The 13,346-nt window shown below is 39.4% G+C and overlaps 2 protein-coding genes across 13 annotated transcripts in view; one reads left to right on the forward strand and one right to left on the reverse strand.

Annotated features, from left to right (window-relative positions):
- The window catches only part of si:ch73-55i23.1, a 782,803-nt gene that overhangs the window by 523,180 nt on the left and 246,277 nt on the right, over positions 1–13,346 (forward strand). The window lies entirely within an intron of this gene.
- Positions 1–13,346, reverse strand: part of mcc (MCC regulator of WNT signaling pathway) — a 165,241-nt gene that overhangs the window by 3,809 nt on the left and 148,086 nt on the right. For all 12 annotated transcript variants that reach the window (XM_073951781.1, XM_073951783.1, XM_021476719.3 and 9 more), the window contains 3 exons: positions 9,232–9,432; positions 3,860–3,951; positions 3,112–3,234 (listed from right to left, as the gene is read on the reverse strand). In XM_073951781.1, coding sequence (XP_073807882.1) covers positions 3,112–3,234; positions 3,860–3,951; positions 9,232–9,432 — 416 coding nt within the window. The remainder of the gene's footprint in view (positions 1–3,111; positions 3,235–3,859; positions 3,952–9,231; positions 9,433–13,346) is intronic.

A 13,346-nucleotide genomic window follows, 5' to 3' on the forward strand; every position in this document is an offset into this window, starting at 1 on the left:
TTTAACACAAGAAGACGTGATAGTGTTATTAGAAACTGAATTGGAAATAACCTTATTTTAATATAGTCAGTCGTGAACTGAGGTGGGCCGGTCTGAGGCTTGAAACTCCAGGGCTGAAAAAGAGTCCCACTCCGGCCCTGGTACTCAGAACGTCTGGTGAAGTCGCGAGCTGTCAAAGACAGGGCATTACTCTGCCTTTCAGCATGAGCCCTCCAAGTTTAGCGTGTTTCCTCATTAAACGCAATGAAAGTGTATGCTTCGCGTTGTTGTGTCAGAATCCTTGTGAAATACAGTAATACTTTAGGACGCTTAGTTTAAGCAAATTTGATGAACGCGATCATGCGTGTTGAATCTGAGGGGAGTCGCTCCAGTATGGAAGGCCATTGGGGCCAAAACGTCTGCAGCACGCGCGTGTGTGTGTGTGTGTGTGTGTGTGTGTGTGTGTGTGTGTCTGTGTCAGGCCCTTTGAGGGGTGTCAGGGGTGGAGTGAGCGACGTATCTGAGTAGGGGCGAGAGGGATGTGCAATGTATTTAACGACCGGTTTGCGAGAAATGATCATTCATTTGTGGGCATTTAGGAGTCTCTGTGCACTTGCGGGATACTCCTAGTCTTAGCAACTGGATGAATGTAAAGGAGGATTAAGCTAAATTGTTTCTACTCTATAATTAATGTTCTCAACTCACAGCAATAAAACTTTACAATGAGTGCAACAGTTTTTATTCTATAGTTTATTATTATAATTTTTCATTTTCCAGATCTGCAATTCCTGTATTTTGGCATTTTTTGCAGTCCACTCAGAATCCAACATGGAGATCAATGTTTTTTTATTGGCATTGATTGTTTTGAAATTTAAATGTCATTAACATGCCTGTGTTTTAATTTCTGTAATAAATATGGCTGTCAAGCAGGATCTTGATGGTTTATTGTGGGTATGTTGTTTGCATGAAGTAATCTGTGTTACAAGTTAAACACAAATTCTATTAAACAATTAAATTTTGAATTTAAATAGTTTTTGTCTTGCGTTTACATTAATTTTACATTTGAGTAGCCAAAATTACAAGTTTCAGCATTTTAAATGCGATTAATCGTGGTTAATTTTAAAAAAAAGGTGCGATTAATTATTTAATTTTTTTAATCGATTGACAGCACTAATATATACACACACACACACACATATATATATATATATATATATATATATATATAGCCCAAATCAGAAAAAAGCTTTGACACTATGGAAAACACAAATAAAAAAATAAAGTTCATTTCATTTTAGACGATATAGACTCAGACTCTTTGATGTTTTGTCTGGTTAACTTCATTTCACTTATAATACTAATATCCATCCTTTCCTATCAGTCAAAACAGTTGTGACAGGAGCAGTTTATTGCAGTGATCAGGTAAACTGGTGAAGTAATGGTGTGATGTGACACAGGTGATGTCAGCAGGTGATTGTGATTATGATTTGGAACAAAAGCAGCATCCAAGAAAGGTCTAGTCCTTTAGGAGCAAAGATGAGCCGAGGATCGCCAGTTTGCCAACAAATGATTGAAATGTTCAAACACAGAGAGAGGAAGACATTCGGATATTTCAGCTTCAACAGTGCAGAACATCATTAAAAGATTCAAGGAATCTGGAGGAGTTTCAGTGCGCAAAGGACAAGAGCGCAAGCCTCAGCTGAACAGTCTCTGATCCTTCAGGGGGCGCTGCATCAACAATCTTCATTTATCTATTAGCCAGTGTCACCACATGGACTCAGGACTACAGCAGCAAACCTTTGTCAAGTATGTAGTTACATCCACAAATGCCAGTGAAAACTGTACTGTGTTAAAAGGAAGCCCTATGCTAACAGTGTCCAGAAGCGCTGTCAACTTCTCTGGACTCGCAGGCATCTGGGATGGACCATCTCGCATTGGAAATGTGTGGTGTGCTCAGATGAATCAGTATTTCAGGTGTTTTTGGGAGAAATAGACAATGTGTGCTCTGGACCAAAGGAAGAAAAGGATAATCTAGACTGTTACCAGCAACAAGTCCAAAAGCCAGGGTCTGACAGTGTATGGGGTTGTGTCAGTGCCCTTGGCAAGGCAACCTGCACTTCAGTGAGGGCACTATTAATGCTGAAATGCACAGAGATTCTGGAGCACAATAAGTTACCTTTTCTTCCAGAGACGTCCATGTATATTTCAATAAGACAATGATAAACTACATTCTGCTCACATTACAGAGTCCTGCTGCAGAGGAAGAGGATACAGGTACTGGACTGGCCTGCCTGCAGTCCTGACCTGTCTCCAATAGAGAATGTGTGGCGCATTTTGAAGTGCAAAACGTGACAATGAAAACACCGTACTGTTGCCCACCTTAAGACTTGAATGAACAGCTACAGTAATTGATCTGTTGTGGTGATTCTATACCAAGCTAATATTTTCTTATTATAATATTCTGCTTTGTCATGTAAACACTTGTTTGTAGAGCGAGTAGTTTGACCATTCTGTGACGTTTATTATTCCTGGTCATTTCATATACGCAACTGATTTGGAAGTTCTAAAATAATCGCAAAAACGAGCGCACATTGAAGAATACGGTCGAACAGTTGCTATATACAATCATGAATAACAATGAAGATTCTTTAGTCGATCCTCGGCTCAGTTGGCGTTTCTGAGTTTGCATGTTCTCCCTGCATTCGCGTGGGTTTCCTCTGGGTGCTCCGGTTTCCCCCACAGTCCAAACACATGTGGTACAGGTGAATTGGGTATGCTAAATTGTCCGTAGTGTATGAGTATGTGTGTGTGTATGATTCCCAGAGATGGGTTGCGGCTGGAAGGGCAAAAGCTGCATAAAAACTTATTAAGTTGGCAGTTCATTCCGCTGTGGCGACCCCGGATTAATAAAGGGACTAAGCCAACAAGAAAATGAATGAAGATTCTTTAGCAACTAAATATTTAAATGCCTAAAGCTGATGTTCTTTCTTCACAGCTCAAGTGTTTGTATGTTGTAGTGCTGTGTGTCCAGCAGGAGGCGCCACTCAGGCTTAGTGATGATGTTGATGATGATAAGGATGTAGTGTGTGTGTGTGTGTGTGTGTGTGTGTGTGTGTGTGTGTGTTTTTGCACCTGTTTGCTCGTTTGAGGTCATTAACGAACTCTGCTGACTGCTGATGCCGGACTTCACTGCTCTTGGTCAATCTCTCCAGCGCAGAGACCAGCTCCTGAACACGAGCCTTCAGCTTCTTCTCTCTGCACACACACACACATACACATATGCATGTACAGTTTAGGTCTTAATTCATCATCCTCCTGTGATTTCTTGCTTTTTTTCTTCAAATGTTTCACAAATGATGTTGAACAGATTCAGGAGTTGTTCACAGTATTTCCTCTAATATTTTTTCTTCTGGAGAAAGTCTTATTTGTTTTATTTCGGCTAGAATAAAAGCAGTTTTTAATTGTTTTAAACCCATTTTAAGGTCAATATTATTCGCCCCTTCAGCAATATTAGTTTTGGATTGTCTCCAGAACAAACCACTGTTATACAGTGACTTGCCTAATTACCCTAACTTTACCCTAAATAACCTTGTGAAGCCTTTCAATGTCACTTTAAGCTGTATAGAAGTGTCTTGAAGAATATCTAGTCTAATATTATTTACTGTCATCATGACAAAGATAAAAGAAATCAGCTATTAGAGATGAGTTATTAAAACTATTACGATTAGAAAAGTGCTGAAATTTTTTTTTCTGTCTGTTAAACAGGAATTGGGGATAAAAAAAACATTCAGGAGGGCTGATAAGTCTGACGTCAGCTGTGTGTATACATCTGAAAGCTGTGCTGTAGTGGTGTGTTTCATGCTGTAGTGCGTGTTCTGACCTCCTGAGGGCGCCTGTGAGTTCTGCTGCCAGATCACCATCACTGAGATTCCTCAGATCACACACACTGACGGATGGAGAGTCTCCACAGTCCTGCACACACACACACACACACACACAAATAAATAAATAAAACAACTACTATGAAGTGTTTTACCGTGTGTAAGGTATGTTTCTTGTTTCCCTGTGTACAGTAAGCGAGGTATTTACTGAGCACTGCGGACTTCTTACAAGATGTCAAATGCATATTTGATGTCTCTAGAGTGTGTAGTTAAGTATACATACATACATACATACATACATACATACATACATACACAGTTGAAAGCAGAAGTTTACATACACTGTATAAAAAGTCAGCTGTTAATGTGACTAAACTTTTTCTCTTTTAGGTAAGTTAAGATGATCACATGTCTTTCTGTTCTGCTTAATAGCAGAATATGAGAGATATATTGTTTAAGAAATTGTCATAACTTTTCTAATGTCAAGTTTACACACAGTAAGATAATTCTGCCTCTGAAAAAGCTTAGATGATGATGTCAAGGTTTTGGAAGTTTCTGATTGGCTAATTGACAACATTTGAGTTAATTGGAGGCACAACTGTAGAATAGTGTTAAAGGAAAAGCTCAAACACACTGCTTCCTTTTGTGACATGTGAAAATCAACATGCCTGAATCAACAACAAAGCCAGATTACAATTTGCTCAATTACACTGGGAAAAGTCTAATGTTTGGAGACATGTCCTGTGCTCTGATGGAGCTAAGATTGAACTGTTTGGCCATAATGAGCAGTGTTACAATTGGAGGACAAAGGGGAAAGCGCACAAGCCGAGGAACACCATCCCAACTGTGCAGTAAGGGGGGGCAGCATCATGTTGTGGGGCTGTTTTGCTGCAGGAGGGACTGGTCCACTTCACAGCATAGATGGCATCATGAAGAAAGAACATTATGTAGAAATACTGAAGCAACATCTCAAGACATCAGCCAGGACATTACAACTGGGCCACAAATGGGTCTTCCAAACAGACCATGACCCTAAGCATACTGCCACATTAGTTCACATGTGCTTTACGGACAACAGAGTGAATGTTTTGGAGTGGCCATCACAAAGCCCTGATCTCAATCCTATAGAGAATGTGTGGGCAGAGTTGAAAAAGCTTGTGCGATCAAGACAGCCGACAAAGCTGACTCAGTTACAGCAATTCTGTCAGGAGGAATGGGCCAAAACTCCTGCAAACTATTGTGAGAAGCTTGTGGAAGGAGACCTGAAACATTTGACCAAAATTAGTTTAAAAGAAAAGCTAAAAAATACCAAGGAAATGTGTGTAAACTTCTGACTGTCTATAAATTAATAAAAAATTCTCGAAAACATTCTCTCATTATTCTGGCATTTAGCAAATGTCAATCATTTAGGTAATCCTAACAGACTTAAAGTAGTAAACGTTTAGAATGTTTTACCATCAGACATTTAAAAAAAAAGATTATGTTCCGTTTTTTTAGTGTATGTAAACTTCTACTTTCAAATATATACATATATATCAGAGGTCGCGTTAGACTTTCCCATTGTCTGTCATTTTAACAGAAGTAAAAATTCCGTCATAACCTATTACTGCCCGTCATTTGATTTGCATATTTTTTTAATCGCTTTTTTCATTCATATTTTATTTATGAACTTGCGCGACGAGCATATAGGCTAAATTATTAATTTACTTGTTTGGCAAATGAACAATAACTCTAACTAATATATTGCTCAACAATTAAATGTTTTTTTTTTGCACTGACAGCGGAGGGAATTAAAACACGACCAATTGTGCCTGAACACAGGCAGATATAAACAACAAAATATAACTATAGACTAAAATAAGAACACAACTTAAAAATGTAACTATTCAGACGATGTTCTGGAGAACTATCTGTCTTAACTCATATCTTCCTCCTGGTCCGCGTCGACCTTAACTGGGTGCTGGCCTGTGCATCATCAAACATATCACCGATGCAGAGGCAGTTGTCATTAAATTCTGTGTCTTTGCCTCGGAACTGTCTTGTGACAGTTTTAAATTTGTTCTGGAGGCTGAAGCCGCGTTCTGCTGCCACACTGGGGAATTACTAGCGCCACTTTAGCGGAAGTGATAAGAAGTTTGCAGGATTCTCTGAATGTGGGATTAACCGATCCTGCAAGCACTCGTTTGACGGGAATATCACGCGCTCTTTCTGCACTAGGGGCGCAGCTGCACCCCTCTGCGTTTCGTAGTGCTCACAAACGCACTCCAAAACACCTGACCTCCTTGCTACCGACAAAACAAGACAATTGTTAATTAATAAGGGCAATCGCCATCAGCTGGACAGGAGTGGGACTTACAGTTATCAACAAATTACAATAGATCACCCTCAGCATAATCTGTCAAAATGACGGATCACCTTTCGATTTTTCCATCACTGCTGAAAAAAATCCGTCAATGACGGAAGATATTCGGTTAATGCAACCACTGATATACATATATATATATATATACACACACACACACACACATACAGTTTTGTCCATATTGAGTTTCAGAGAATTTTAGTTAAGCCAATCATTCACTATGCCAATCACTCATTCATTAATATTTATCCATGACAGACTAAAACCACCAAACTAATTCAAGAACACACTCGGCTACATACAACCTAATTACTCACCAACAAAAACAAACCAAAAGACATGCATAAACCGCTTATGTTAACGCTGTTTTGCATTGAAGCGTCTGGATAAATGCGCACATGTAAAACTCTAACCCTAAATGCAATGCAGGACACTCTATTAATGTAAATACCTCTACTATAATGTTTACTGAAGATAATAAACACACACAGACTGGTGTTTAGAGCAGACCCGCTTCAAGGTCACGGTGTGATGGTGCATTCTGGGATATGAAGTGAATCAGCAGAAACTGGAAATGAAGATCTGGTGTAAAAGCTCAGAGGAGAAGATCGATCGAGACGAGGAGAGGAGAAGAAAAAATTCCTCCTCAATAATTCACACCGCTGGAGAGAGCAGACACGCTCTTTATTCTCTACATTACACATCAACATTTTAGTCAACCTTTAGTTTTAGCATTCTAATTAAATTCAGCATATTAGTATTTAATTTAGAAATTTTCATAACATTTTCATGGTTTGTTTTTCTCAAAATATACATATTTAGATTTTTCAGATATTTAGATTTTTGTTTATTAAATTCAATTTAACCTATTATTTCAACATTTCCCCAGAATAAGTTATATAATTGTTTTATTTTCAGCATTTTATTAACAAATAACTTTTTTCTTTGGAATTTATTGAGCATTTCCTCAAGCTTTTATTAAGACTTTTTTACAAAATTTAATCACTTGATCAAAGATGATCCAGCAGCTTTAGATATAACCTCTTATTTCTCTGTTTATCTCAGTATTTACCTCAGTAAGATGTGTACATGTGTCTATATTTTCACAGCAAAACAATAAAAGGAAGTTTGATGCAAATTTACCAAAAACTCTTGTTGTTCTTTCACAAAATCCTGGAGGGATTGATCTATGATTATCAGCATATTAGATGACTGATATCGTGGTTTGGGATTTTTGTGGTTGATTTTATGTAGTGTGTGTTGTGTATAGTCCATATATTGTCTTTATGCATCCTGTTATTCTCCCTCAGGCTAATGATATGGAAAATATTACTGTAAAGTACAAAATATAAGATTTACCAACATAACTGTGTTGTACTACTATTGATTATTTCCGCGTGACAGAACCTACACACACACATTCGCCAATCATCATCAGTTATGAGGTTGTCCCACCCCTACACACATATATGCCAATCCTTATCAGTTATGTGGTTTTCCTGCCCCTACACACACATTCGCCGATCATCATCAATTATGTGGTTGTCCTGCTCCTACATACACACATATTCGCCAATCATCATCAGTTATGTGGTTGTCCCACCCCTACAAACACATTTGCCAATCATCATCAGTTATGTGGTTGTCCCACCCCTACACACACATTCACCAATCATCGTCAGTGATGTGGTTGTCTCGCCTCTACACACACGCATGCCAATCATTATCAGTTTTGTGGTTGTCCCACCTCTACACACACCATTTCTCATGAGTTATGTAGTTATCCCGCCCCTACACACACATTCACCAGTCATCGTCAGTTATGTGGTTGTCCTGCCCCTACACACACATTCACCAGTCATCGTCAGTTATGTGGTTGTCCTGCCCCTACACACACATTCACCAGTCATCGTCAGTTATGTGGTTGTCCCACCCCTACACACACATTTGCCAATCATCATCAGTTATGTGGTTGTCCCACCCCTACACACATTTTCACCAATCATCATCAGTTATGTGGTTGTCCCACCCCTACACACACATTTGCCAATCATCATCAGTTATGTGGTTGTCCCACCCCTACACACACATTCACCAATCATCCTCAGTGATGTGGTTGTCCCGCCTCTACACACATGCATGCCAATCATTATCAGTTTTGTGGTTGTCCCACCTCTACACACACCATTCCTCATGAGTTATGTGGTTATCCCGCCCCTACACACACATTCACTAGTCTTTGTCAGTTATGTGGTTGTCCTGCCCCTACACACACATTCACCAGTCATCGTCAGTTATGTGGTTGTGCTGCCCCTACACACACACCAATTGTCATCAGTGATGTGGCTGTCCAGCCTCTAAATACATAAATGCCAATCATCATCAGTTATGTGGTTGTCCCACCCCTACACACACATTCGCCAATCATCATCAGTTATGTGGTTGTCCCACCCCTACACACACATTTGCCAATCATCATCAGTTATGTGGTTGTCCCACCCCTACATACACATTCGCCAATCATCATCAGTTATGTGGTTGTCCTGCCCCTACACACACATATTCACCAATCATCATTAATTATGTTGTTTTCCAACCCCTACACACACATTTTCCAATCATCGTCGGTTATGTGGTTGTCCCACCCCCACACACATTTGCCAATTATCATCAGTTATGTGGTTGTCCTGCTCTGACATACACACATATTCGCCTATCATTATCAGTTATGTGGTTGTCCTGCCCCTACACACACATGTACCAATCATCGTCGGTTACATGGTTGTCCCACCCCTACACACACAGACACACGTCAATATATATCATTATATCAATTATATAACACATTTTATTGTCAGTAATGAAAACAACGTTGTAACTGAGGAAACTTATCTGTAATTTATCTGATTACTCGTTACTGAAAAAGTTATTTCATAGGTAACGCCGTCTATTCATGACGCTGTTGTTCTCATTACTAATGGTCTGTAGTGTTTATTGCGTGTACTGCACCTTGCTGCTGCTGCTGCAGGTGGAGGTAGAGGTGAGTGCAGTGTGTCTCTGCTCCTGATGTTCCTCCAGCTCAGCCTTCAGATGCTCGATGTGCACCAGATACGCCTGTTCCTGAGCCTCACGACTGCTGAGCTTCAGCTCCAGAGCCTTCTTCTCCTTCTCTAGCAGGTACAGCTGAGCCTTCAGCTCCGCCATCTCCTCCTGACGAACATACACACATCAAAATCACAAAAACAAGTCAAAATTATTCAACCTCCTCTGAAAGTTTTTATACTTTTTCCAATTTTTCCCCAAGTGACATTTAACAGATCAATTAAATTTGCACTGTGTGATGCTATCATGTCAATATGGAGCAAAATCTCAGAGGAATATTTTCAGTAGCTTGTTGAATCTACGCCATGATGGATTAAGGCAGTTCTAAAGGCAAAAAGTGGTCCAACCCGGTACTAGTAAGGTGTACCTAATAAAGTGGCCAGTGAGTGTATGTCAGGAATGATGCATCCTGATTTAAATGCCTACTTGTAGCCTATCAAATGCACACTTTTTAATCCAGTGCATCAAAGCACAAACTTTTTTTTTAACCGATGCACCGACCGATTCAGGGAATCTCGCCATGGCTAATCTGATGGCCTGCTGTGCTGCGCTTTATCTGCTCCTCTTATGTTTTATCCATCTGTGACCTTCAGCGCTGGCGTGTGTGTTTGAGATGATGTGAATCTGTTTGGACACGATGAGAGATGATTTTGATATGAACAACCCAGATGACATTTCTCCAGCAGATTATTGTGAAAGACTGAAGAATGACTGACCTTCAGAGACCGACACTATCAGTCACATCACAGCCAGAGAAATAACACACAGACGCAGCTGCAGCGTGTGTTTACGTCCGCCGTATTCAACTATTCTCAGCTGCAGTTCATATTTCACTGTTTACACTATGCATTCATGATTTTGTGCAGTGCATGTTCATGGTTGGACACTCTCAAGACATGCAAGTAACCTAATATGGGAACACTTTAGTTTAAGTAAAATTTTCTATTATTATTACCTGCCTATCATTAGAATATTGGCTGTTCATTATAAAGTATGACCTTAACATAATAGTTTTAGTAACTCATTTCTAAAAACTGATTTCTTTTATCTTTGTCATGATGACAGTAAATAATATTAGACTAGATATTCTTCAAGACACTAGTATTCAGCTTAAAGTGGCATTTAAAGGCTTCACTAGGTTAATTAGGGTAAAGTTAGGGTGATTAGGCAAGTCATTGTATAACAGTGGTTTGTTCTGGAGACAATCCAACACTGATATTGCTGAAGGGGCTAATAATATTGACCTTAAAATGGCTTTAAAACAATTAAGAACTGCTTTTATTCCAGCCGAAATAAAACAAATCAGACTTTCTCCAGAAGAAAAAATATTATCAGACATACTGTGAACATTTCCTGAATCTGATAAAGAGCCCCTACTACGTTTTTTTGAATATGACCTTCAATGCAGTGTGTAACACAGCTCTGAGTGAATGAAAACATCCAGCTGAGGTTTAAATGTGAAAGTGCATCATGCTTAAAAATATTGATTCTACAATGAAAAGTCGACTCAATAAGTCGAATAAATGAATCCAGGGTATATACTGGGTCAGTGTATATTTACGATAATGAATATATTGTAAATTATGTTGTTCCATATAACCGGCTATAATAAGGAAAATATGTCTAAACAAAATCCCTAAAATATCTTTTATAACATTATTAGGTGGAAAGAAATAATAGCCTATAGGCTAGTCTGTGTGTGGCAGCATCGCGTCACTGTAAATGAGTTGGCCTATCTGGTTTCGAAATATAAAAAAAACAAGTTTTTATTAGTTTTTGTTTTCTGATGATTTTATTTTTTGTTATTCAAAATGAAAAATGCAAATCAAATCATTTTTTTCATTTTCAAGAAAAATGAGCCATTTCTTGATTTTCTTTTAAAATTCAAAACCCAAAATCAAAAAACAAATTAAATTACAATTTTTGTTTTTTATTTTTAAAAACGAAAATCAAAAAACAGCTCGTTTTTCATTTTTAAATATCCATTTCTAAAATGAAAATCACTGACCATACTGGAAGCAGAGAGTGAAATTCAATACCTTTTAAAACCTTTTTTAAGACTCTTTCCATACAATTTTAAGAGCTTATAATAAGGCTGGGCGATTAATTGAAAAGTAATCGAAAATCGACATTCAGAACCGTTAATTGCTCCAAATTTTCCAGGTCAATTAATTCAATTACTTTTAATTTATACTTATTATACTATTCTGATATTATGTAAAAGAAAAAAAAGAAAAGAAAAAATAAGTAACCATGTCACAAGACATGTAACGCAGGCTGCGTGATTGGTCCTATGTGTTGAACTTTATCAGTAACTGTTATGCTCCGTTCACACGCACGAGTGACTTACATGTTAAGTCAATGCAAACGCGCGAATAGACATCCTGCGGCGCGATACATGCGAATGGTGCGGCGCGAATGACACAAATGGCGCTGTGCGAATGGCGCGATACGCACGAATGGCGCAGCACGAATTGAGCATTTTGCGCACTTATAACGTGCGTTTTGCGCAAATCTCTCGAGTTCGGAAATCTGAACTTCAGTGGACATTTGCACCGCGTTAACCAATCAGAAGCTTGCTCTTGTAGGGGCATGATTGTGACGTAGAACCTGTTAATGGTGTCCCGGGGGAAATCCTCCAGGCGACAACGACAAGAAGTTCACCAAACTGGGCTGGGCTCAGTCAGAAGCACCGCTGAAAGCCTCCATCATCCAGGTTCAGTTTCCAGTTTATGAGCTCACGGAGCTGGATGCACCTTTGAAAGCATGTAGTGGACTCAGACACGACCCTAAACATATCGACGCTGTTTTTCAGCCTTCATAAAGCACATAAACACTGTTATTTTCTTCATTAAATCCATGTTAGCCATTTAGCAACGAAGCTACAGTCACTGGGCAGACAGAGGCCCTGCCCATCACGCGAACCTGCGTCTGTTCTGAAGTGAATTTGACAAGCGATTGAAGCGGATTTGACGCGTGAATGAATCGAATAAACTTAAATGTTCACACGGCTAGTTACGCACGAATAGCGTGATTTTTTTGCAATCCGCATCTGGTGTGAACACAGCATTACTGTTCATATGGACCAGATTCTTCCTCCTCCAGATCAGAAGATGCAAGTGTGATTAAAATTGTTGCGTCATTTTGTGCAGTTTGCAAATGTATTTAATTGTGTGTTTTAACTTGTAATCTATGGGCTATTCACATGTCGCATTCAAAAACACATTGAAATCGGAACTTGTGCTTCTTCCTTTACCGATTTTAAATGCGTTTCTGAACTCTCGATCCTCTGCCGTTTGTCATTGTTATGGCCACCATCAGCTGTTCATACACACGGTGTGGTCAAGTAAATAGTTAAATTTTTGCCACTGTGTGGATTAAAACTGAATGTGTGTCACAGTTATTACTTGGAGTTAGAGAGTAGAGTAATATGGTGGTGTTTAACTGCAGTGCTTTAATGCACTCCTGCATTGGGCTCTCACATACTCTGTGCTACTTCATAGCCGTGGTGGGCATTTCTCTCCGTCTCGCTCTGAACGCAGTTGAGCAATCACAACAGACTGGGTCATCGGACCAATCAGCGCAGATTAGCATCGCGCTAAGGAGGCGTTTAGGAACAAAATCCAAAAAAACAAAAAAAAGTTTGGACTTGCTATTTACTCGCAATTTAAATCTTAATCATTAAATTCTTCCTCATTCGCTAAGTATTTGTCTCTCCTACTTAGGGTGACCAAACCCTTAATACATTTATACAAACAAAGCTGCTTTAAAAACGGTCTGTCCCTCGAGCATCCGCCTGTTGTTTGTAGCTTTAGCCTGCTAGCGCCGCTGGTCAGCTAAAGCTACCGACCTCTTTAACCATACACTTTTGACTTACTGGCTTTGCTCTTTACCCCGTAAAATGTCGCTTCCGTCTCTGTCCTTGTGTGCAGGAGAAGCATCGATGGAGGCGTTGGAGCTGGAGCTGGAAGAAGTGGAGTCCCAGATCCGCGCGCTGGTGGTAAGACGGTCGCGGCTACGGG

Source organism: Danio rerio, chromosome 5 (assembly GCF_049306965.1).
Source record: "Danio rerio strain Tuebingen ecotype United States chromosome 5, GRCz12tu, whole genome shotgun sequence".
Classification (NCBI taxonomy): Eukaryota; Metazoa; Chordata; class Actinopteri; order Cypriniformes; family Danionidae; genus Danio; species Danio rerio.